Here is a 27598-nt window from a genome sequence, read left to right as displayed (position 1 = left end):
CTCCAGGGCCTAGTATAGTACTTAAGACAAAGGGAGTATTTGATATGTATGCTTAGATGAAAGGCAAACTTCAGCCTAGTCTCCATTCAGTTAGTCATACTTTCACACCTAGAGATGTATTTGTTTTTAACCCAGGTTTGTACTTCATTCAGTAAAAACAAACCAGCTTCTAGAAAAGTGTTTTAAAACTAAATGAGAATACCATCTCACATTTTAAGTGCTTTGAGTTTTGCAGAAAACTTCTTCGTGTAGTGAACTGTGCCTTGAAACGGGCTTATGACATGGGTAGGTGATTATTATTATACCCCTTTCATAAATGAAGAAACAACAACCTGAGGCTCAGAGAAGTTGTGACTTGCACAGTTTTACAGGTTAGTGGTAGACCTAATTTTAGAATCCTAATGTACTCTCTCCTCCACACAATGCTGCTTCCCCCACAATGAAGAATTAGGTTTCAAGTCCAGATGAAGCATCAGTCCTATGCGGGCGGGCATGGAGGCGGGGAGAAAGAGGAAAATGATAATCTAAAACTGTTCTAAATTCCTATTCTTTTTCTTTCTCTCTTTTTGTTAAATGACATTCTGTTCATCATCATGGCAAGACACTTTGAGAGTTTCCTGAGCTTCCCTGTTGGAAGTTTTTACTGTTTGAACTTGAGGTCTTTTCTACTGGTGGAAAAATACTTTTCAGAAAACAGAAGTCTTGCTGGACAGAAAGCCCACCTACCTTCTGTTCACACTTACCAGAATGGTAGTCACTACTATGGTCCGATTCTCTGAGGATGCACTGTCATTGCTGATTTGCTGATCTGAGAAAGGCACAAACCTTTCATACTCATTCCAGTAGCCAGCCTAGAAAGAGAAGACATTTGACCTGGATGCCTATTTTTCCCTCAGAAAAGTACTGCATGAAATTGAAGTGCTGTTGTGGAACAAAACTTTCTTGAGCTCTATAAGGATCGACATCCTGTCTCCCCGTGTCTTGTAATTCCCACCAGGACCCCCAACACTGACACATAGGTGTGCTATTCCTTCATCCTGGAGGTTCCCATCTCCCACTCATCCTTCCTGATATTTTGTAAAATAATAATACTTATTTTCTTACATCCAAATGCTGTCCTCTTTCAAGAGTCCTTTTCTTTAAATGTCTGTTTTGGTTACTTACTTTTCGAGAGCCACTGACTTTCATTTCATACACATCGATGGTATAATTTGTCCTACGTCCATAAGTGTCAAATTGAATATTTCCAGTCATTCCTTGTACTTGCACCTGGTAGAAAGGGAAAATTTAAAATTTAAAAATAGCACGGCATTATTGCCTTCTAAGTCTCTGGGATGAGGTCTACTGACAGATCTTGGAATCTTGAAGAATTATTATTGCAAGTCATTGAGCTCTATCCACCAGATCGAGTCTATACAAGATCTTCATTTCCTCCACAGTATTTTCTTGGCATGCCTTTTAGTTTTGAAGCATTGAGTAGGTGTAAGATGCTGTTACTTATATAATATAATGAGGGCTCTACCGCCACTTTTTCAAGGACCTGAAATTTCCACTAGCCCCTTCCTAAAAATACTCTGCAGGCTACCCCCTTAACTAGGGTAATGTATTCTAAACTGAGTTCCTTGGGGGCCATGGCTGTGTCTTATCTTAATATTTCCCATATCTGAACATAATCTGGTTTCAGCAGCATGGGCACTGTTACACCTGGACTCATATCGTAGCTTCAATTATTAATTGAATGACCTTCGGCATGTTCTTAATGCTTTTTTACCCCAGTGTCTTAATCTGTAAGATTGAAAATCCTAGTAGTATCTATCTTTCAGAGTTATTGGGAAGATTAGAGAAGATATATATCTATATATATCTATATATATAGATATATATAGATATATATATAGATATATATATACACACACACATATAAATGTAATGTTTAGAACAGTATGTGGCATCTATTAAGCATCAGAATACATGCTAGCTATATTAATTATTATTAACCAAAATGGATTTAGTTCTGTTTCTTGAGAGGGTTACACATTTGCCAGCTACTACAGTGACAGGGATGAGCTTTCCCTCTTATTTAACCCACACTCAGCTACAGACAGGTAACAGACAAGAGAGCTAAGCCATGGAGGGATAATCCAAAGACTGATGAAATTTATTAAGCCTAAGGGGTCAGGAGTATGGAGCACTAGACAAGAAATGTAGAAGTACTGGAAGCCAGAACACTTGTTTGGGATGCCAAATGCCGATTTCATGTATGGAACAATTTTTCCTGGGCCTGGGCTCAGTATTATGAATTAGCAAGAGGCCATCTCTTCTGGGTAGATAGATTCTTTACCTATTTTACAGTGCAGGGACACTGGATGAAATACCCTCTACAAATATAAATAATTGTTGTTAACCACTTGCATTACTCATCTGGCAAGTAAAGGTCAAAGACTTTGCTTCAAAGAGAAAGAATATATCTCATTTTCCTAGTATGAAAGAATGGAATTGTTTTTCATCACTTATGGAAAATGACAAGCTGTCAAACAAGTCAGAGGTGGCAGTGGGTTTGTGTTGCAGAAAGAAAAATGTTGTCAAATATTAGGGAACATTTTTTAAAGGGAAAGGGGCTTGTTCACCACCAGTAGGAGACTGTGGAATTCCTGTTGAAAGGAAAATGCTCCAATCTGATGAACTGAAAACAAGATGATTGTCCAACTGATCCAACAAACCTAAGCACTATTGTTAGCTTAGGCTTGCAGAGAAGGTGGCATCACACTTCTAGTTAGAGAAAAGACCTTTGTTGAGATAGAAATTACTTATCCAGTGGGATGAGACTGATACATAATGTGAGCATGAAGGGCTCTTTATACTCTATTTTGAGAATTGAATTCTGATAGAAGAGTTAGACAGGGCAGAGACAAGGGCAATAGGAACTTATTAAGGAAAGCCTTCATTAGTGAAAATAGCTAGGGCTTTAAGTCTCATTAAGAGTTGTCTATTTCTAAAGACCCAACCTATCTGAATATGATATATGAACTGGAGAATAGTCAAGGCATAGTCCAACAGATTCCAGATGCATGATTTGAACGTTTGGTGACCAGAAGTAGAATTGGACTACCACTCAGAGAAATCTATTTTTAAGGATGTGGTCCAGTATTGAATGTTAGTGACAGTTTCCCCGCATCCCATCTGGGATCCCTTCTTTAATTCATAGCATCCTGTGCAAGACTTAGACATAACATTTTTATAATCTATGTGTTTCTAACTTTCCTACTGGATTAGGAGCATCTTGAGATGAGAGACTTTTTTTTACCTCTGTTCTCAGCAACTAATATTGTGCCTGGGATAGAGCAGATCCTTAATAAATGTTGATTGAACAAGTCTCAAAGACTTAGAATCTGTGACAGATATGTCAGTAGACTGTGCTGGGCTGATCTTTGCATTATTTGCAGATTGTGAGGAGAATGATTACCCAATTTGCAAGTGGCTTTAAGATATTTTAAAGCATTTGTTTACATATGAACAATTTAAATGTGTGCACTCCTCATCTTATTTCTTGCTTGCATACTAATATGGAGCCTGATACATAGTCATGGGTGCTCAATAAATATTTACTGAATGAATGTTGTGCTTATTTATTCATTAAAACAGGCCCCTTAGGAGCCTCTGCCAGGCAATGATTTTGTTTGCCAGATTTCTTTTGAAGGAAGAGAATAATTTATTGAGAAACAACTATGTGCTAGTCACAATGAGGGATGCTTTACATTATGCAGTCTCAATTTTAATTAATTCAAATAAAATGGGATTTCTTTTAATGTAGTAAAACATTTAGTACTTCAGACTAGCCTCCCTTACAGTCCCTCTGAGTAGAGCAGTTTTACTGAGGCACTGTCTACTTTTGGAAAAAATAGATGCCTTCCAGCCTCTCTGGAGCAATAGAGATTGTCCTATAGAAAGGTAATGTATTGTTTTGGTTGAGTGTCTGGTCATTAGGGCCTGGGGAGGAAGGTTACCTGGCTTATAACTTGAGCTTTATCAGTGAGGTAGACATGCAGAAACTTTTCTATGCAGTAGTATGATCAATCTATTTTTTTTTCCTAGCCCAATTGGTATCTTATCCTTCATTCTGATAGCCAGTTTTCTATTTGGGAAGGTAGTTATTTGTGTCATGAATAGGGAGTCAATTGGAGATGCTGGCTCTTGCCCCTTGAGGTTTTGTTGATGGAAACTCCTTTTGATTCACTCTGAGGGAGTTTTATATTTCACTCATCATTATGTTTCACCTGACAATACAAATCTTGTAACTGCTATGAAGGTTGAATTTAATTAACTGCTCTTCAAAATTGTACAGTGCTACCTCCATAAAACTACACTTAGGGCATTTGTTAAGGAACTGACATAATGACATAAAAATCTGCATGATGGGAAAATGAGTCATATCTCTTTCTTGAAGAGAGACACAAGGGCTACTAACCCCTTTTGATTGAATGCTTCCAACTTGGCAAATTTAAGGCATCAATAAGAGAGCCAGCTACACAAAATGATGTATGTTATGAGGCCGTTACAAGTTCTTCCTTGCTGGGTTGCACACAGAATTATCTTATCTTTGCCCATCTCTTTGTTGATTTGGATGTCCCAAACATCAGGATAACTAAATAAGTAGAAATAAGAAATTCCTGTACTCTTGAAAGCTCATTTTAATACATGCAGGCACATGTAGCATAAAGCAAAATATTCAGGACAGAGCTCTTGCTTGGAAAACTGCAATGAATGGGTGATGCTACTTCTGGTATAAATAATGAAATCTGTTCAAAGGACATTGCTTGAAGCCTTAAATGATCTCCTACCCAGCAAATACTAAAAACAAGTGACCTATTTGACTGTCTATCCATTGATTCCTTTTACTTTTCTTTAGGCTTTTTCTTTGCAGCATTAGGCAAAAGCTTCTTAAGTAGACCTAGAAATGTATCATGTTCCTGCATTTCATCCTGTAGAATAGCATGAGTGTTCTTTTTGACAACAGAAATACTATCACACTGGCTAAGTTCCACAGCCTGTCTAGGCTAATCATTTGTCTGATGAGCCAGAGGATGCTGTCCTTTGTAATGTCTATCTTGAAGTTAGGAACATCTTATAAAATATTCTAATCTCCCTAAAGAATGTCATATGTTTGAAAGCTTTGAATTTTTGGAAGCTATTTATATATTCAATCTGTAACTTTTGAGAGTACTAAGTTTCATTTACTAGCCATAGTATAGTGCATAACCAAAAATTCATTTGCCCTAAATTTATCTCTTTTTTTTTTTCAAGCTTCAAGAAATGACCTCCAACTTTTAGATTTCTAGGTTTGGATGATTTATAGAAATGGCTATACTTATCCTCTTTGCATACTCTGAGATTCTACATAATCTGGTCCCATTCCTTTTAGTATGTCTTCTCTCAAGATCAAGGTCTCATCTTTTTTATGTCTTTATAAGTTTCTTCCACCCCAATAACCCATTGTGGTCTTTACCATTTTCAGAGCTCTCTCAATATCAATTCCTTGACTCCAGGGCACAGCAGGATTTGCTAAGCAGTCTCCAGCACTTCCTCTCCGGGACACATCTACTCGCTGCCTCCTCAGGTAGCGGAAAGCTTCTGCTATGACCAGTATTGCGTCGTGTGTCAATGCAGATGTATACTGAAATGGATGCATGAAAAACAAGATATCATGATAAATGATACCCTCAACATTTGCCTTGTTTCTTATAATTTTCATTCATTTCTACCTATTGTTCTATGCAGTCACCCCCCTAATTATTTAAGAGATCTCTCTGGGCAAGCCTGAATTCGATTCATTCTACAGTGATACTTCTTACCTCATGTGTGCATGTGTTACAATTATTACAATCAAATGGCTCAAGGCAATCTCTCTCTTGCTCTCAATACTGTTTCTTTTTTATACTGAGTTAGTGACTACCAAAAGGCTGTGTCCTTTATAGAGGAAGAAATATGTGTGAAGTTAAAGGATGGCATGTATAGACTGGAGAGGAAACAGCACATCCTAAAGCAAGACTGGGTTACTGCTGTTTGTAGAGATCTGGTGTTTACTTAGGGGAAAATGGAAATAGCTAAGTTAGACAGCTTGAAATTAATTTGGAGGAGAACATTAATCATTTCTGTCTGGACGATGTTTCTGGCGAGCTGGGACTTCTGGCCAGCAATAAATGAGTTTTTGTTTCCTGGGGGTAGCAAAAACCAAAGCTGTTTTTCAATTGTAGAAAATTTCAATTATTATTGAGTTTTAAATCTGATAATGTTGACAATTCATAGGCAATACTTCATGATGCCACCTCTTGCAGGCAAGAACACTTTCTATTCCTTGGATATATTGATATGCTCTACTAGGGATGAGGTCAGTCACTAAATACAAGGGATTTGATTATCTGCAATTTGAAATGGTGGATGCTTTTTCATTAAATGAATTAACATAACAAACTATGGTTAAAATAAGCTGGCCCCTGTTTTGCAGGGGTGACAAATACTGGTAGAATGTAGAATGTTGTTGACTTTTTAAAAATGTAGCAAAATGTCCCAGGGGGAGTTCTCTCTCTCTAGTACAGTATGTCCAAATACAATTGGGAGTGAATAGATTATTGCCTCTACAACTATCAATTAGCTTTTCTGGCTTTTCTCACGTTACTTGTCTTTCAGAAGCAAATCATCAAGTGTGACTGTAACAGGGGACATATGTTCTTTCATGAAGAAAAATCTTTGTGTCTGCACATCTTTGCAATACATGAAGCCAACATGGTGATGATTTTTTCAGCTGACTGCATAAATTGTCAGCAATCTTAATGTAGTCCTTTCCAAACCATGCCAAAGGAGCTATTTAATTTTTGCTTTATTCAGTTTCTACTTACCAATGGGTGAGAATACCCTCCCAAGCCCTAAAAGAAAATGTTTATAGAGTAAATTATCAGGATTTTTAATCTGTAGACAATTTTATTTCCTAATCAAAAATATTATACATCAATTTTTAAAGTGGGCTTTTGGTTTGATTGATATTGTGCAAGGTTCTATAATGACGAATACTAAGCAAAAGTAATCTGTAAGTTGTAACATCTATTCAAATATTCAATTTTTTAAAGTTATTTAAAGGGTTTTACTTATAAGCATGAACATTTCTTCTCAGTGGGTTCTAGAACTTTACATTATACACACCAAGTGTTATCAATGAATAGTCCAGAGCTGAGATTGGCTTCCTTCTCTTTTGTATGGCTCTGCAACTTCAGCACAGGCATAAACTACTCTTCAGTACCCTTTTCATACTTCTTACCATTACTCATTTTCTCATGCCTAACACAGTGTCTGGCACATTGTAGGTGCCAGACTACTAACCCACTAAAATATTGAATAAATGAATTTCTCTCTTCTACCTATTACCTGGTAAATCTAATGCTAGATGACGAGTTAGTGGGTGCAGCGCACCAGCATGGCACATGTATACATATGTAACTAACCTGCACAATGTGCACATGTACCCTAAAACTTAAAGTATAATAAAAAATAAAAAAAAAAAAAAAAAAAAAAAAGAGATCATAAAGCAGTGTGGGTAGGCAGTTTTATGAAAAATCTAAATTTGAATAAGCTCACCTAAATGTAATGCAATATGCATTTGAACCATGACTTTATGCTTTTGATATTTTTATCTTGATTTCTATGAAAATGGGCAACTTAGGTAATCTAATTATTTTCAAAAATACTTTAGCAAGCAGGAAAACATTTCCATTCAATATATGTGTAGGCAACATACACTCTGTATTAGAGCCTAATTCACTTGGGATTATTTTCCAGTAAATATCAGTTTAGTACATTAAAAATTTTTTTGATTACAAAGGATTCATCATAGGGATTGTGACCATATTTACTAAAGCAAATTAGGACACTTGATCGGACCCTAAAACAGAATGTTTTAAAATAAGACTATCTTGGAAAAATCTGGCAGGCATAATCGCTACAACCACAGGGTACCACTTGACTAGTAAGTGGCTTAACTGAACGAAAAAAGTATGTTTAACCCATAACTTTTCTAGAACACACCAATTGCATAAAGTAAGATTTCACTTGTATTATGTTCTGACGTAACCCATTTAAGGTGGAGCTGCATAGATGGTACAGAATGTATCTCTATATCTTTTTTCTGGTCTGTGTTGCCTACTGTTCTCTATTATTATTATTATTATTATTATTATTTTGAGATGGAGTCTTGTTCTGTCGCCCAGGCTGGAGTGCAGTGGCATGATCTCGGCTCACTGCAACCTCTGCTGCACGGGTTCAAGCCATTCTCCTGCCTCCGCCACCCAAGTGTCTGGGATTACAGGCGCATGCTACCATGCCTGGCCTGTTATCCCCTATTCTATTCTTGCCAGGGAGGAAGGATGTGAGGATGAGTATCTTGAAACAATGAGGAAGATCTTTTCCCCTTTTCCTTTTCTAGGAAAGGGTCTTGACTCTATTTTGATCCCCTATTTCGTACCACAGCTATGGTACATACTTTCACTATATCAGGAAGAATTTAAAGTCAGTTTCATATTTGAATCAATGCACTGAGGGAACGATTTACTTAAAAAATATATTTGAAGGGTCCTTTGTGTAGCATGAATAACTTTCCCCTAATTTATCTGTTTAATTCCTGGTTTTTAAATAATAGGATTTCTAGCCATAGGGGAACACATGAAAAATGTGCATTTTTAACCATGACTTTCTGCTTTTAATATTCTTATCTTGATTTTGTGAAAATGAGCAATCTAGGTAATTTAATTATTTTCTAAGATACTTTAGCAGGCAGGAAAACATTTCCATTCAATATACATATAGGCAATGTACACTCTTTATTAGACCCTAATTCACTTGGGTGTACTGAGATTCATGGAACTTATTAAAACAGAGCAATCACATAAATAATGTAAAATCTAATTTTCTGTTTCAGACTATCAGTCTTCCTTACCTGTTCCCACTGCCCCCACCCTTTGCCTGGCTCAGGTTCTCGTAATACTGTAAATTGTTATGGGCATATTACAAATAAAATTCATTAAAAATTAAGTTAACTTATTTCCAAGCACTGGATTTTAAAAGATCTCATTCTCAACAGCTTCTTTATTCAGGGGCTTAGTTTTCAAATGCAGTAGCATCACCTGCAGTTGTTTTGTGGCATCTTTGAATCACTTCTGAGGAAAATCACTTGATCATAAGATGACTGTTAGTGTATAAAGACCATACTGAGATACTTTGAAAAGCTGGCCTTAGGTTTTTTACATGCCATGGAACATTACCTTTAGTGGTGCATTCTTGGCTTCAGGGAATTCCCTTTCATCCAGCCTCACCCAGCGCTGTATGAACTGCTGAACCATAGGGTTTTCATTGTTGACAATCTGGAAACCTGTAATGTTGGCTCCCCCATGCATGACTCTTTCCAGTAAAATATCAGTAAAACCCTGGAAAGACATTGAAAGGATCATGATTGTGGGAAGTTGTATGTTCTTACTCACCATATCTGTTAGAGTGCTAAGGATAATGTGAAAGCTCCTTCCCTAGGATCATTTATTAGCAATCAAGACAGCCTTGAATATGAAATTAATTGTTAGGGCACTATGTCCCTGAAACTGCAGGCATAATGGAGAAAATATGCATTCTTCCATTTTAGTTCATGTGTCTTTATGTAATCTGGCTGCCACATGGACAAACATAGGTGCCAACTTTAAGCAAATATTTTGATTTGTTTCATTTACCTGTATTTTTAGTCTTTCTTCATTGCGTACAAATACAATGCTTTATGTAATTGGAAAATGTTGAAAAAGTTTGACCCGATGGGTGTTATAGCAAACTTTTCTTCAGCCTAACATGATAAACACAGTGGATTGCTTCAGATTCTAGTGATGAGTACTTTAGAAATTTGTGATTTACAGAAATGCCAATGAGTGAAACTGACAGCTTGGTTGTATATGATGGTACAAATCCCAGGGTATCTGACATGTATCCATAAATGAATCTTTCTTTTTTTTTTGAGATAGAATCTCGCTCTGTTACCCAGGCTGGAGTGCAGAGTCTCGCTGTGTCGCCCAGGCTGGAGTGCAGTGGTGTGATCTCGGCTCACTGCAACCTCCACACCACCCCCCGGGTTCAAGCGATTCTCGTGCCTCAGCCTCCCAAGTAGCTGGGATTACAGGCGTATGCCACCATGCCCTCCCAAGTTTTGTATTTTTGGTAGAGACGGGGTTTCACCATGTTGGCCTGGCTGGTCTCGAACTCCTGACCTCAAGTGATCTGCCTGCCTCGGCCTCCCAAAGTGCTGGGATTACAGGCATGAGCCACTGCACCCAGACAATAAATGAATCTTAACAACTACTACATAGTATCCACCACTTTCTTCTAATTTGCTGTGGCTACCATCTGGTGCTTCTGCCACCTAAGCCTTGTGAAAGGAGTATCTCCATGTGAGCTCTGCCAGCTCCATTGGGCATTATTATCTTCTGGGACAAGTAGCAGCCCAGGAATTGCTGCTACTTTTGCTGGATAACTATATCCTGCTAATTACTATTAATGTGTTCGGGTCTTCAATGAGCTGAAGCCATCATTTCTATTCATAAACAGATGGGTAGAATTCTTCCTCCCTTCTTTAGAACCCTCCAACATTTTAATATAAAAATGATCAAACATACAGAAAAATAGAAATAATTATACAGTGAATACCCACATAGTCACACTCAGATTCTACAATTATTTTTCTACTCATCTATCAAACCATTTCACTTTGGGGTTCATTTCAAAGTAAGTTGGAGACATTAGTATACTTCACCCTTAAAGATTTCAGCATGCAGGTCATTAACTAAAATTCAGTGTTTGTTTACAGTTCTTTTTCTTTCTTCATTTTTTGAGGTAAAATTTACATCAATGAAATGTACTTGATGAGTTTTGATAAATGCATACACCTTTATTACCCAAATCCATATCCATTCTTTAATGTTTCCTCTCTTTTTTAACAGTCTAAAAAAGGTTTTATTGAAGTGTAATAATTGTATAGAGAAGTGCACATATCTTTACGTGTATAGCTTGGTGAATTTATTCACAAACTAAACATAAACAATATCTGTAGAGTCAGCACCTCCATCCGTGCTTCTCTTAATTTTACATTTCTTTACCATGGATAACAAGACAGTCTTAGAAAACATTTTAGTGAAACAGCTTTTTCAGTTATTACTTACAGCCCCTTCCTCTTCTTTTCATAAGTGGGGTATGAGTCAATGAGACTGGACAAAGAGTCAAATAGTTTACATCACTGGGAATCACTCCTTCATTCTGATAACCACAAAGTATTTTAAAAATTAACATTAATTCATCATGATGAGTTTTCTCCCAAAGGCTTTCTTCATGAGGGAAAATAAGACTCAGTGTTTTCTCCCATTTTATTCCCCCTGTAATAAATTCAGCAGACAGCCTCACTTGTGTAGAAAGTCCAGCAGAGGCTACCATTGGAGTTTAAGCCTAACTGTTACCCAACTCTCCATTCTCACTCCTTAAACTTATATTCAAATAAAATGCTGAGGATAAAACTCCAATGAAAGGGGCCTCAAGATGGCTGAATAGAGGCATCCAGAACTCACCTCCCGTACAAAGAAGAAATAAAATAGTGAGTAGATAATCACACTTTGAATATATTTCCTAAGAGAGAATGCTGGAATTCAATAGAGAAGTGACAGGAAACATCTGACTCGAGGAATGAGAAAGAAGTAAGGTAGCCTGCTTGGCTGGGATCATCTGGAAGCCTGGAGAGGTGCCCCAGCATGGGTAAAGGACAAGTGAGAGACCCCTAGCAGTCCATATTCCCAATGTGGACTCCTGCAATCCTAGCCCTGGGAGAGCCCTCAACCCACATGGGCTTTGAAGGAGTTGCCTAGAGATTGTATAATGGCATTTCTCTAGAGAGGGAGCTTGAGTGGTTCCTGCATACCCCAGAGTCCTAAGCAGCCACAGCAGGGTGCCATTTTGAGAGCCCAGCCCCCATCAGACTACATCCTGACCAGGGGCCCAACAGCCCCTGAATTTCCACATCCTTGGAACCCCATCAATGGGGTTGAATACCTTGAATGCAGGGCTGGGCCTTGTTGGCTGCTGCTGCCAGGGCGAAACACGAGTCATTGGCAGTGACCCTGTCACTCCTAGTAGCAGTGCTGCTACATATTTAAAAGAGCCCTGAGGAAAGGCTCCCCTGCTTATATCAGGGCCAAAGAACATGCTCCCAAGCTACCTGTTTATGGCTGCTGCCACTGAAAGCAACCATGCCTTCTCCAGCAGTAGGGCTGCAGCACAGCCACTTCAGCCCCAACCTGAGCATTCTACTGGGGATCTAGGGATCACCTCGCCCCTGCCTACCACAGCCGGCACCCACGTGCACCACCAGATGGCCTCGCTCTACTCCCCTCAATTCCCAGTGCCTGAGTAAACTGTCCAGGGGCCTGGAGATTGCCCTGCCCCATTCACCACCGTTGGAACTTAGCACTCCTCCTGGGAACCTGAGGACAGGCTGACTTAGCTTGTCACTACCACCATGGCTGGGACTCACCTGCATGTGCTACCTACAGGCCTCAAGAATGGCTGGCCTAGCCTATTGCAGCCACCATCATCACCAGGACAAAGCACTTGGGAGTCAGAGGATTGTGTTGCCTCTGCTACAACCATTGCCTATGCCATGCCCAATTCCTAGGGCTCCAAGGACCCACCCACCCATCCGGCCCACCACTGCCGCTGCTGGCATCTGAGCAAGCTGCCTGGAGGGCCCAAGAATCAGCCTTACTAGACCCACTAACACTGGTGCCCATGTACACTTCCCTGAGGCCCATGGACAGGTATGTTTGACCTGTTGCTACTACCACTGGTGCCCAAGAACTGGCCCATCTGATGTCCCCATCTCCAGAAAAACTTCACCACAGCCTCCACCAACAACTGCACCCTATACCACCAAGGAAATCAGAAATACTACTGATGCTGTTTACAGCCAGATAAATCATCATGGAGACTATATTATTGCACATACCGAGAATCAAAGCCAAAGTGTCCTACCCAACCAACACTATAGATAAATCTTCAGGAAAAAGTCCTCCCCTACAAAAGCAAATTTAAAATATTAGAAGTAGTAACTGTTACATCAAATGTGCAGATATCAATGCAAGGACACAAAAAATATGAAAAAGTAAAAAAAAAAATACAATGCCTCCAAAGGAACACAATACTTCTCCAGCAATAGATCCCAATCAAAAAGAAATTTATGAAATCCCAGAAAAATTCACAATAATGATACTAAAGAAGTTTAGTGAGATACAAGAGAACACAGAAATCAGAACAACAATACAAATAAATCAGAAAAACAATGCAGGATATGAGTGAGAAATTTACCAAAGAGATAGCTAAAATAAAAAGAAAAACATATAGAAATTCTAAAGCTGAATAATTCATTGAATGAAATATAAAATACATTTGAAAGATTCAACACTAGACTAGATCAAGCAGAAGAAATAGTTTTAGAAGTTGAAGACAAGTCATTGAAATAACCCAGTCAGACAAAAATGAAAAAATGCTAAAAAAGAATAAACAAAGTCTATGACATATAGGACACTGTAAAGTGATCCAATAATGTGAATTTTTAGTGTTCCAGAAGGTGAAGAGAAAATGAAAGTGATAAAAAACCTATTTAACAAAATAATAGCTGAAAACTTTCCAGATGTAGCAAAAGATTTAGACATACAAATACAGGAAGCTCAGAGATCCCTAAACCTTTATAAAGGTCTTCTCCATGGCACATGGTAGTCACACTGTCAAAAGTCAAAGATAATTCTAAAAATAGCAAGAGAAAAGCATCTAGTCACTTAGTCTGATGGGAGTTCCCATTAGACTGACAGTGAATTTCTCAGCAGAAATGTTATAGGCCAGGAGAGAATGGGCTGCTAAACTCAAAGTTCTGAAAAAACAAAACAAAACAAAACAAAAAAACACCTGGCAACCAAGGATACTATACTGAAGAAAGTTGCCCTTCATAAATGAAGGAGAAATAACAAAAGCTGAAATAATCAATAGCTACTAGACTAGCCATATAAAAAATGCTTAAGGGAGTCTTACACCTGGAAGAAAAAGGAGAGTATATACCATAATGAAAATACATGAAAGTATAAAACCCACTGATAGAGCAAACACACAAATGAGGAAGAGAAGGGACTCAAATGTTTCCACTACAGAAAACCATCAAACCACAATGATAAGCAGTAAGAGAGGAAGAAAGAAGCAAAGTATATGCAAAATAACCAGAAATCAATTAATAAAATGACAGAAATGAGCCTTCAAATATTAATAATAACTTTGAATATAAATAGATTAAACTTTCTACTTAAAAGATATAGACTGGGCCAGGCACGGTGGCTCACGCCTGTAATCCCAGCACTTTGGGAGGCCAAGGCAGGAGGATCACGAGGTCAAGAGATCGAGACCATCCTGGCTAACATGGTGAAACCTCGTCTCTACTAAAAATGCAAAAAAATTAGCTGGGCGTGGTGGCGGGTGTCTGTAGTCCCAGCTACTTGGGAGGCTGAGCCAGGAGAATGGCAAACCCGGGAGGTGGAGCTTGCAGTGAGCTGAGTTCGCGCTACTGCACTCCAGCCTGGGCAACAGAGCGAGACTCTGTTTCAATAAAAAAAAAAAAAAAAACCAACAACAAAAACAAAAGACAGATATAGACTGGCTGAATGGATTTAAAAAATGATCCAGCTATATGCTGCCTACAAGAAACTCACCTCAGATGTAAATGTACATATAAGGTCAAAGTAAAGGGATGGAAAAAGACATTCTGTGCAAACAAAAATTTAAAGCAAGCAGGAGTAGCTATACTTATGTCAGAAAAAAACAGACTTAAGTCAAAAACAGTGAAAGGAGACAAAGAAGGTCATTACATTATGATAAAGGGATTAATCTAATAGTACTATATAGCAATTCTAAACATATATGCCTCTGACACCAAAGCACCAAGACAAATACTATTACAACTAAACAGAGAGATAGACTCCAGTACGAAAATAGGTGAGAACTTGAACACCCTACTGTCAGTATTAGACAGATCATCTAGAGGGAAGATTAACAAAGAAACACTGAATTTAAACTTCACTTGAGACCAAATGTACATAACAGAGATTTATAGAACATTTCATCCAACAGCTATAGAATACACATTCTTCTCATCAGCACATGGAACGTTCTCCAGGATAGATTACAAATTAGGATACAAAACAAGTCTCAAAAAAATTTAGAATATCAAAATCATATCAAATATCTTCTCAGGCCACAAAGGAGTTTAATTAGAAATCAATAACAAGAGGAACTTTGGAAACTATATAAATACCTGGAAATTAAACAACATGCTCCCAAATGACCATTGGGTCAAAGAAGAAATTAAGGAGGAAATTTTAAAAATTCTTGACACAAATGAAATTGAAACAAAACATACCAAAATCTGTGGGATACAGAAAAAGCAATGTTAAGAGGGAAGTTTATAGAAATAACTGCCAACATCAAAAAAGTAGAAGGATGTCAAATAAACAATCTAATGATGCACCTCAAAGAACTAGAAAAGCAAGAGCAAACCAAAGCCCAAATTAGTAGAAGGAAAGCAATAATGAAGATCAGAGCAGAACTAAATGAAACAGACTAAAGAAAAACACAAAAGAACAACAAAATAAATTTTTTCAAAAGATAAACAAAATCAATAAACCACTAGCTAGATGAACCAAAAAAAGAGAGAAAATCTAAATAAATAAAATCAGAAATAAGAAAGGAGACATTACAATTGATACCACAGAAATATGAAAAATCGGCCTGGCACGGTGGCTCATTCCTGTAATCCCACACTTTGGGAGGCCAAGGCGGGTGGACCATTTGAGGTCAGGAGTTCAAGACCAGCCAGGGCAACATGGTGAAACTCTTGTCTCTATTGAAAATACAAAAATTAGCTGGGTGTGGTGGCACACACCTATAATCCCATCTACTCGGGAGGCTGAGGCAGGATAATTGCTTGAACCCAGGAAACAGAGGTTGCAGTGAGCCAAGACTGAACCACTGTACTCCAGCCTGGGTGACAGAGTGAGGCCCCGTCTCAAAAAAGAAAAAAAATGAAAGATCATCAGAGACTGTTATGAACAACTGGATGATAACAAACTGGAAAACCTTGAGAAAATGGATAAATTCCTGGAGGCATGCAACCTACCAAAATTTAATCAGGAAGAAATTGAAAACCTAAACAGACCAATAATAAGTAGTGAGATTGAATCAGTAATAAAAAGTATTTCAACAAATAAAAGTCTAGGACTGAATGCTTCACTGCTGAATTCTACCAAACTCACAAAGAAGAACTAATACCAATTCTCCTCAAACTATTCCAAAAATATTAAGGGGAGGGAATTCTCCCTAACTCATTCTATGATGCCAGCATTACTCTGACACCAAAACCAGACAAGGATGCAACAACAACAAAAAACTACAGGCAAATATCCATGATGAACATAGATGCAAAAGTCCTCAACAAAATACTAGCAATCTGAATCCTACAATCTGTCCAAAAGATACACCATGATCAAGTGGGATTTATCCCAGGGATGCAAGAATGGTTCAACATATGCAAATCAATAAATGTGATACATTGCATCAACAGAATGAACACCAAATCTGTATGATCATCTCAATAGACGCAGAAAAATCACTGGGTAAAAGTCAGCATCCCTTCATAATAAAAACTCTCAACAAACTAGGCATAGAAGGATTGAACCTCGACATAATGAAGGCTATGTGTGACAAACCCACAGCTGAAATCAGACTGAATGGGAAAATGCTGAAAACCTTTCCTCTGAGAAATGGAACAAGACAAGGATGCACACTTTCATCACTCCTATTCAATGTATTACTGGAAGTCGTACCCAGAGCAACCAGGTAGGAAAAAGAAAGGTCCGTACTGGAAAGGGGGAAGTCAAATTGTCCTTCTTTGCATATGTCATGAGCTTATATCAAGACAAACCTAAAGACTCCACCAAGAAATTCTTAGATCTGATCATCAAATACAGTAAAATTGCAGGATATAAAATCAACATACAGAAATCAGTATGGTTTTTTGCACCAATATTGATCTAGCTGAGAGAGAAATCAAGAAGGCAATCCCATTTACAGTAGCTACTGAAATATCTAGGAATAAACTTAACCAAGGAGGTGAAAGACCTTTACAAGGAAATCTCTGATGAAAGGTATTGAAGAGGACACAAATGGAAAGACACCCCACGCTCATGGATTGAAAGAATTAATATTGTTAAAATGACCATACGACTCAAAACAATCTACAGATTTCATGCAATTCCTGTCAAAATACCAATGTCATATTTCACAGAAAATAGAAAAAAAATCCTAAAATTCACTTGGAATGAAAAAAGAGTCCAAGTAGCCAAAGCAACCCTGAGCAAAAAGAACAAAGCTGGAGGCATCATACTACCTGACTTCAAGATGTGTCACCAGGCTATAGTAATCAAAATGACACAGTATTCATATAAAGGCAGACACATAGATGAATGGGACAGAATAGCGAACCCAGAAATAAATCCACATATATACAGCCAACTTATTTTCAAAAAAATTTCTAAGGACATACACTGGGGAAAGGGCACCCTCTTCAATAAATGGTGCTGGGAAAATTAGATATCCATATTCAGAAGGATGAAACTGGACTCCTATTTTTCATCATATACAAAAGTGAACTCCAGATGGATTGAAGACCTAAACATAAGACTCGAAACTATAAACCTACTAGAAGAAAACATAGGGGAAGCACTTCAGGACATTAGTGTAGGCAAAGATTTTATGGCTAAGACTTCAAAAGCACAGGCAACAAAAACAAAAACAGACAAGTGAGACTATATTAAACCAAAAAGCTTCTGCACAGTAAAGGAAACAATCAACAGAGTGAAGAGACAACCTGTTGAATGGGAGAAAATATTTGTAAACTATTCATCCAACAAGGGACTAATATCCAGAATATACAAGGAACTCAAACAACTCAATAAAAAACAAAAACAAAAACAAAAACAAATAATCCCGTTAAAAAGTGGGCAAAGAACATGAATAGAAATTTCTTAAAATAAGACATACAGATTGCCAATAGGTGTATGAAAAAATGCTCAACATCACTAATCAAATGGGAAATACAAATTAAAACCACACAAAACATCTTACCTTGTTTAGAATGGCTACTATTAAAAAGACAAAAACAAACAAAAACAACAACAACCAGACGCTGGCAAGGATGAGGAGAAAAGGGAACTCATGTACACTGTTGGGACTGTAAATTAGTATAGCCACTATGGAAAACAGTGTGAAGATTTATGAAAAAACTAAAAATAGAACTACTATATGATCCAGCAATCCCACTACTATTTATCCACAGGAAAAGAAATCAGTATATCTAAGGAATACCTGCACTCCTATGTATATTGCAGCACTATTAACAATAACAAAGATATGGAATCAACCTAAGTGTGTTCATTGATGAACAAGTGGATAAAGAAAATATATAACCAACAACAGCCAAGCCAAGAACCAAATCAGGAATGCAATCCCATTGACAATAGGCAGAGAAAGAATAAAATACCTAGGAATACAGCCAACCAGGAAGGTGAAAGATCTGTACAATAAGAATTACAAAACACTGCTCAAAGAAATCAGAGATGACACAAACAAATGGAAAAACATCCCATGGTCATGGTTAGGAAGAATCTATATCATTAAAATGGCCATAATGCCCAAAGCAATTTATAGATTCAATGCTATTCCCATCAAACTGCAAATGACATTCTTCACAGAACTAGATAAAAATTATTTTGAAATTCCTATGGAACCAAAAAAGGAGCCCAAATAGCCAAGGCAATCCTAAGCAAAAAGAACAAAGCTGAAGGTATCACACTACTCAACTTCAAACTATACTACAGGGATACCGTAACCAAAACGGCATGATATTAGTACATAGACTAATGGAACAGAATAGGTTACCCAGAAATAAGGTTGCACACCTACAACCATCTGATCTTCAGCAAAACTGACAAAAACAAGCAATGGTGAAAGGATACCCTATTCAATAAGTGGTGCTAGGAGAAGTGGCTAGCCATGTGCAGAAGATTGAAATGGGACCCCTTCCTTTCACCATATACAAAAATCAACTCAAGATGGATTAAGGACTTAAATGTAAAACCCAAAACTATAAAAACCCTGGAAGACAGCCTAGGTAATACCATTTAGGACATAGGAAAAGGCAAAGATTTCATGAGGAAGATGCCAAAAGCAATCCCAACAAAAGCAAAAATTGACAAATGGGACCTAATTAAACTAAAGAGCTTCTGCACAGCAAAGGAAACTATCAACAGAGTAAACAGACAACCTACAGAATGGGAGAAACTATTTGCAAACTATACATCTGACAAAGGTCTAATATCCAGCATCTATATGCAATTAAAACAAATTTACACAAAAAACTCAAACAACCCCATTGAAAAATTGACAAAGGACACGAACAGACATCTTTCAAAAGAAAACAAGCGTGTGGCCAACAAGCACATGAAAAAAAGCTCAGCATTGCTGATCATTAGAGAAATGCATCAAAACCACAGTGAGATACCATCTCACACCAGTCAGAATGGCTATTAAAAAGTCAAAAAATAACAGATGCTGACAAGATTGCAGAGAAAACAGAACACTTTTTTTTTTCAGAGTCTCACTCTGTTGCCCAGGCTGGAGTGCAATGGCATGATCTTGGCTTACTGCAACCTCCGCTGCCCGGGTTCAAGTGATTCCCCTGCCTTAGCCACCCAAGTAGCTGGGATTACAGGCGTGTGTCACCACGCCCGGCTAATTTTTGTATTTTTAGTAGAGACGGGGTTTCACCATGTTGGCCAGGCTGGTCTCGAACTCCCGACCTCAGGTGATCCACCCACCTTGGTCTCCCAAAGTGCTGGGAATACAGGCGTGAGCCACCACGCCTGGCCGAAAAGGGAACACTTTATACATTGTTGGTGGGAGTGTAAATTAGTTCAACCATTGTGGAAAGCAGTATGGAAATTTCTCAAAGACTTAAAAACAGAACTACCATTAGACCCAGCGATCCAATTACTGGGTATATATCCAGAGGAATATAAATCGTTGCATTATAAACACATATGCACGTGAATGTTCATTGCAGCACTACACAATAGCAAAAACATGGAATCAACCTAAAGGCCCATCAATGATAGACTGGATAAAGAAAATGTGCTACATATACACCATGGAATACTATGCAGTGATAACATGAAGATTATGTCTTTTGCAGGAATATGGATGGAGCTGGAGGCCGTTATCCTTAGCCAACTAACACAGGAACAGAAAACCAAATACTGCATGTTTTCACTTGCAAGTGGGAGAGAAATGATGAGAACACAAGGACACATAGAGTAGAGCTACAGACACTGGGGCCTATTGGAGGGTGGAGGCTGAGAGGAGGGAGAGGATCAGAAAAAATAACTATTGGGTCCTAGGCTTAGTACCTGGGTGACAAAATAATTTACAAAACAAACTCCTGTGATACAAGTTTACCTATATAACAAACCTGCACATGTACCCTTGAACCAAAAATAAAAGTTGAAAAAAAAGATTAAAAAAAACTTAAAAAGTTTAATGGCCTTCAAAAAATGTGGTATATACACACAATGGACAACTATTTGGCCATAAACAAGAATGAAATCATGTCATTTGCAGCAACGTGGATGGAACTGGAGGTCATTATGTTAAGTGAAATAAGCCATGCTCAGAAAGACAAATATTGTATATTTTCACTCATATCTGGGAGCTAAAAATTTTGATCTCACGGAAGTAGAGAGTAGAATGATAGTTACTAGGGGCTTGGAAGGGTGAGAGTGGGGGCAGGATGAAGAGAGGCTGGTTAATGGGTATAAACATACAGTTAGATAGAAGGGAAAAGTTCTCTTGTTCAATAGCAGAGTAGGGTAATTATAGTTAACAACAATGTATTGTATATTTCATAGTAGCCAGAAGAGGGGTCTTGAAATGTTCCAAACACACAGAAATGATAAATACTCAAGGTGTTGGATATCCTAAATTCACTGATTTGATAATTACAATTCTATGCATGTGACAATAATATATCACATATACCCTACAGATATGTACACATATGTATCATTTAAAATCTTTAATGAATAGCTTTAATTCATTTACCATGCCTAACCACATTTGGCAGTTAACAAATATTACATAAGAAAATTGACCAACTGCCCATTGACCTGCTGTTGTTGGTGAAGGATGGGATCTCTTGTGCTTGGCCTGTATCTTAAAAGCCTGGGCTGGAAAAGTAGAGCCATCTTTCTTGAGAGAAAGGGGTTGTGAATGCTTCTGCCACCATTACAGTCCTCAGGGTCAATAGGCACAGCATGCACTAGAAAGCAGTATCTCTTACTTTGATAAGCTTCATACTCCTGTTTACCTAATATTCATAGCATGTTAAAATGGCAATGTAGAATTAGCAAAAGAGAGGGAGAAAGGGTCCCCCAAATCTCACTTTCTGCCTTAAGGCAGAAATCTCACTTTCTGCCTAAGAGCCAGCAATTCAGTCTTGTTATTGTCTACTGTACCACTCTTTTCTTGAAGATTTGCCTAATTACCCTTTTTCTGGCAGAGAAACTAAAAGGAGATGTCCACCTCAAATACACCTCAAAAATTACCACCCCTTTCTCCCAGGAAGCTTCATCCTGCCGCATACACCCCACAAATTCCCACCTGGGTGTCTTGATCTCCAATAAACACATTGTGATTTGGAAACACCTTTATAGGAATACAGTGCACTTTTCTCTATACCCAACCTCAACCATATCACTGAGGAACTAGAAGTCTCTCAGTCGACTAATGTTTTTTGACAGACATCGCGGGAATGAGTTCTGGCACACTGCAAATTGGCATTAGCCTGGCTGTGCTCATGGGATAAAATGTGTCCACAGCAGCACAGATTAAACCAGGGGGAGGTCATCACAACCTGCTTTTTTTTTAGCTGGCAAGACCTCCACACCACTAGCTCCTACTGAGGGCCATTACAGCTTACCAGGCCATATGGACAGAAAGCACTAACAGCCCCTTTGGCAAGGTGAAGAGAGCAGAAGTGAGGTGAAAAAAGAAAGAAGGTAACAGGTGTTTAGGGAGATGAAAGGAAAGATCTTGTTACTAAAGGGCAAGAGTTAACTGGATCCTGGTCCTACTTCTCCCTCTGTCCCATTTGTGTACATTTTGCTTGTTATCTTTCTTCAGATTCTATGACTTGTTTGTCACTCTGGTTCCCAGCATTTAGATAGAGCAACCGACAGTCCTCAAGGTTGAGATGATCAAGGCTGGATTTTTCCCTAAACCTTCTGAAGAAACACTAATGCAGCAGAACTGATTAATAAGTATCAAAGAAGTAGAAGAGGAAAAGAGAAGGGAAATGAGTAATAGACAGGTGGATATAAGGAAAATTGTCAAGCCAAAGACAGGAGTTTGTTGACTCTTCATCATCTTTCTTTTTCTGATACCTTTTTTATTATAAAGACTTTTCTTTTTGTATCAACTATTGCTAAATTCCACTCTTTAAGTGACCACTGACAGTCCATGATATTGCAAAAATTAAAGACTGATTCTCTCCACAGCCTCTTCAGAGACACTAACACAGCAGAGCTGATATTCAACAGTAAGAGGGGAAAGGAGAAAAGGTAGAGAGGGATGATGGAAATTAGGAGAGAGGTACTGTACAAGGGCAGGATTTGTTTGGCTTCTAGGTCTCTTTCACTTCTTATCCTAACATTTTAAGACATTACTCCTTTCCATAATAATCTTTGATGGATTTTTATGGTTATGACACTTATAACCCTAAGGCAGGCCAATGATCCCCCCAAACCAATGTAAAGATACTCACACAGCACAGGTGATGATATAATATCCAGAAATAAAAATGGAGTAAATAAAAAGGTAAGGGTCAGTGGTAGGAAGATGGAGGTTAGGAGAGATGTGTGGGCTAAGGTAGAGGAGCTGGCTGGCTTCTTGTCTTCCTTCTCCTAGTACAGTATGTCATTGTTTTAAGGCATTTTACTGACCCCATAACCTCTTGTTAGATTTTCTCCTTAGGCTGTTGGATCACAGTTTTCAAGGAGATAAAACTGAAGCTGAGTTTCTTAAAACCTCCCTAAAGACACTAACATAAAAGAGATGACAATCAAATATATAGATAGATGGGTGGAAGTTCGGAGAGAAGAGATGGCCAAGGAGGAAGATTTTGCTGGCTTCTCTCAACCTCTTACATCTATTTCATTTTTTAAAAACATGGATTTTTTTTTCTTCTAAAACAAGTTGCTACCCCTCAGAAATAATGCCACATATCCACAACTATCTGATCTTTGACAAACCTGACAAAAACAAGAAATGGGGAAAGATTCCCTATTTAATAAATGGTGCTGGGAAAACTGGCCAGCCATATGTAGAAAGCTGAAACTTGATCCCTTCCTTACACCCTATACGAAAATTAATTCAAGATGGATTAAAGACTTAAATGTTAGACCTAAAACCATAAAAACCCTAGAAGAAAACCTAGGCAATACCATTCAGGACATAGGCATGGGCAAGGACTTCATGTCTAAAACACCAAAAGCAATGGCAACGAAAGCCAAAATTGACAAATGGGATCTAATTAAACTAAAGAGCTTCTGCACAGCAAAAGAAACTACCATCAGAGTGAACAGGCAACCTACAGAATGGGAGAAAATTTTTGCAATCTACTCGTCTGACCAAGGGCTAATATCCAGAATCTACAAAGAACTTAAACAAATTTACAAGAAAAAAACAAACAACCCCATCAAAAAGTGGGCGAAGGATATGAACAGACCCTTCTCAAAAGAAGACATTTATGCAGCCAACAGACACATGAAAAAAATGCTCATCATCACTGGTCATCAGAGAAATGCAAATCAAAACCACTATGAGATACCATCTCACACCAGTTAGAATGGCAATCATTAAAAAGTCAGGAAACAACAGGTGCTGGAGAGCATGTGGAGAAATAGGAACACTTTTACACTGTTGGTGGGACTGTAAACTAGTTCAACCATTGTGGAAGTCAGTGTGGCAATTCCTCAGGGATCTAGAACTAGAAATACCATTTGACCCAGCCATCCCATTACTGGGTATATACCCAAACGATTATAAATCGTGCTGCTATGAAGACACATGCACACATATGTTTATTGTGGCACTATTCACAATAGCAAAGACTTGCAACCAACCCAAATGTCCATCAGTGATAGACTGGATTAAGAAAATGTGGCACATATACACCATGGAATACTATGCAGCCATAAAAAAGGATGAGTTCATGTCCTTTGTAGGGACATGGATGAAGCTGGAAACCATCATTCTGAGCAAACTATCGCAAAGACAGAAAACCAAACACCGCATATTCTCACTCTTAGGTGGGAATTGAACAATGAGAACACATGGACACAGGAAGGGGAACATCACACACCGGGGCCTGTTGTGGGGTGGGGGGAGGGGGAGGGATAGCAATAGGAGATATACCTGATGCTAAATGACGAGTTAATGGGTGCAGCACACCAACATGGCACATGTATACATATGTAACAAACCTGCACATTGTGCACATGTACCCTAAAACTTAAAGTATAATAAAAAAATAAATTTTACAAAAAAAAAAAAAACAAGTTGCTAGAGGCTGTTGTCATGTACAACCGTAGTTGGCAAAATTGTGAATTGAGGCCTGAGTTTAGCGACAGATTTAATACAATAACTAATGTAACAAAACTGACCAGCAAACATACACAAAGTAGACAGGAAATAAGGAAGGGGAGAAAGTGGTAAGAGAGAAGAGAGCAAGAGATGGTTTTGGGCTAAAGAGCAGGAGGTGTCAGGCTCCTGGTCCTCTTTGCTTTCGAATTTTAAGGCACCATACTTTTCCATAGCATGTTAGATTTTAGTCACTGGACACACAAAACCCTCATGGTGTTTATATTGAGGCCATGTATCCCTGAAATCAATGTAAAGGCACTAAAACAGTATAGGACACTATAAAACATAGAGTATATAAAAAGGGAAATAAAATGGTGATGGCAGGGAGGGTTGTGGTAGGGTGATAGAAGTTAGGAGAAATGTTCTGATTCAGGGGAGAAGTTGGCTGGCTCCTGGTTTACTTTCTCCACTTGTATGATTATTTTAAGACATTTAATTTGTTCATAACTCTTGCCAGAATTCATTTCTTGCAAGAAGTGGCTACACAGAGACCTTGAGGTGGGATTAATGCAACAAAAATAACCTTCAACAATCCCACTCCTGACAGTAGAGTTTTAAAATTAACTATGTAACAAAATTACACTTATACCCCATACATTTATACAAATTAAAAAAAAAACTAATCTGAATAGTGAAGGGGAAAATAAAGGTGACAGGCAGTTATAGAAATTAAAAGTTGGGATACAAGTTCTGGCTGAGGGCAGGAGTTGGCTGACTCTTGGTCCATTTTCACCTATTATCTCATTATTTTAAGGTATTTCACTTGCCCACAACTCTTGCTAGATTTCTCTTTAAGAGTTGGCCACAAAAGGTCCTCAAGTTGGCCAGGAATGGTGGCTCATGCCTGTAATCCCAGCCACTTTGGGAGGCAGAGGTGGGCAGATCACTTGAGGTCAGGAGTTCGAGACCAGCCTGGCCAACATGCTGAAACCCTCATCTCTACTAAAATACAAAAATTAACCAGGTGTGGTGGTGCACACCTGTAGTCCCAGCTACTTGAGAGGCTGAGGCACAAGAATAGCTTGAACCCAGGAGGCGGAGGTTGTAGTGAGCTGAGATCATGCCACTGCACTCCAGCCTGGGTGACAGAGTGAGACTGTGTCTCAAAAAAAAAAAGTGCCTCAAGTTGATTATACTGAGTCTCTTTAAAACCTTTGCAAATACACTAGCACTACAAAAATGAATATTAAACATTTGGACGATAAAGGGGAAAATAGAGGAAAGAAGGTCAGCAGTAGAAGATGGAAGCTAGGAGAGAGGTGTTAAATAAATGGTAGAAGTCAGCTGGCATCTGGACCACCTTCCATCTGAATTAAGTTTTGTAATGCATGTGCTGTTTTTCTTCATAAACTGCTACTTTGTATTGTAAGAAACTGTAGTCCACAAGATTGAACACAGAGGCCTGATTTTTCCCACAGGCTTAGCAAAGACACTGATGGGGGAGAGGTGACCATGAAACATTTAGCAAGCGTGAGAATATATGTAAAAATGAAGTGAAATGGGGAGACTGAGGATCACAGTTATTTTAGGATTGAGGATCTCGATAGAGGACAGGAGGTGTATGATTTCTGGAACTTCTTTTTATAAAATCCAAAAATATTAAGGGAATACACATTTTTATACTATCTTGTTAAATCTTTTTCATCATGCAAGACACCCACAGTAGTCAAGGTGGTAAAGCTGAGCTGTGAATCCTTGAAACCAATATAAAGACAATAACACAGACAAGAGCCCAGAAAACAACCAGAGTGTATAAGGAAGGCAATAGAATGGTGATGATGGAGGGGCTATAAAGGATGATGGAAGTTAGGATAAATAGTTTGGCACAAAGACAAAAATTGGCTGGCTCATGGTTCATGCTTTCTTGTTATTTAATTATTTTACGGAATTTCACTTTTCTATAATGCTTGCTAAGCTTCTGTGTTTGATGTTGTGACCTCAGACTTCAAGGTGGAAACTCTCTCAAATCTCTCAAAAGATACTAATGTTACAGAGATAATTTTAAAAATCCATGTGGGAATAGGAGAAAATAAAATGAGAAATATCACAGACAGAAATAAGGAACTTACAACTAATGGGAGGGAATTGGCTATTTCATGGTTTACCTATTTCCATTTAATTTGGGTTCAAGCATGTCTTTATACCACAAATTGTTAGATTCAACTGTTGATATATGCAAATACAAACTCCAAGTTACAAAAGAGACTTCGGCCTCTGGAAAGCTTCAGCAAAGAAAGTAATATAACAGAAGTGACCAACAAATATCCGCAAGGGAAAAGAGTGAACGAAAAGAGGACAGGCGCGGTGGCTCACGCCTGTAATACCAGCACTTTGGGAGGCCGAGGCGGGCGGATCACGAGGTCAGGAGATCGAGACCATCCTGGCTAACACGGTGAAACCCCGTCTCTACTAAAAATATAAAAAAAATTAGCCGGGCATGGTGGCGGGCGCTTATAGTCCCAGCTGCTCGGGAGGCTGAGGCAGGAGAATGGCATGAACCCGGGAGGCGGAGCTTGCAGTGAGCCGAGATAGCGCCATTGCACTCCAGCCTGGGCGACAGAGCAAGACTCCGCCTCAAAAAATAAAAAATTAAAAAAAAAAAAAGAGTGAATGAAAAGAACAGGGGAGTGATAAGAAGAGGAATATTAGGAGACAAAGTTTGTAAAAGAAAAAAAAGGGCAGGAGTTGG

At 38.4% G+C, this 27598-nt stretch overlaps 1 protein-coding gene across 7 annotated transcripts in view; it reads right to left on the bottom strand.

Annotated features, from left to right (window-relative positions):
- Positions 1-27598, bottom strand: part of GRIA3 (glutamate ionotropic receptor AMPA type subunit 3) — a 307537-nt gene that overhangs the window by 86724 nt on the left and 193215 nt on the right. For all 7 annotated transcript variants that reach the window (XR_010154884.1, XM_054676683.2, XM_063804853.1 and 4 more), the window contains 4 exons: positions 9306-9467; positions 5504-5671; positions 1165-1269; positions 744-851 (listed from right to left, as the gene is read on the bottom strand). Coding sequence is in view for 6 of the 7 variants with exons in the window: in XM_054676683.2 (XP_054532658.1) it covers positions 744-851; positions 1165-1269; positions 5504-5671; positions 9306-9467 (543 nt within the window). In the remaining variant the exon portion in view is untranslated. The remainder of the gene's footprint in view (positions 1-743; positions 852-1164; positions 1270-5503; positions 5672-9305; positions 9468-27598) is intronic.

This window comes from Pan troglodytes, chromosome X, assembly GCF_028858775.2.
Source record: "Pan troglodytes isolate AG18354 chromosome X, NHGRI_mPanTro3-v2.0_pri, whole genome shotgun sequence".
Taxonomy (NCBI): Eukaryota; Metazoa; Chordata; class Mammalia; order Primates; family Hominidae; genus Pan; species Pan troglodytes.
The sequence above is the reverse complement of the archived record's forward strand: the minus strand, read 5'-3'. Positions and strand labels throughout refer to the sequence as shown.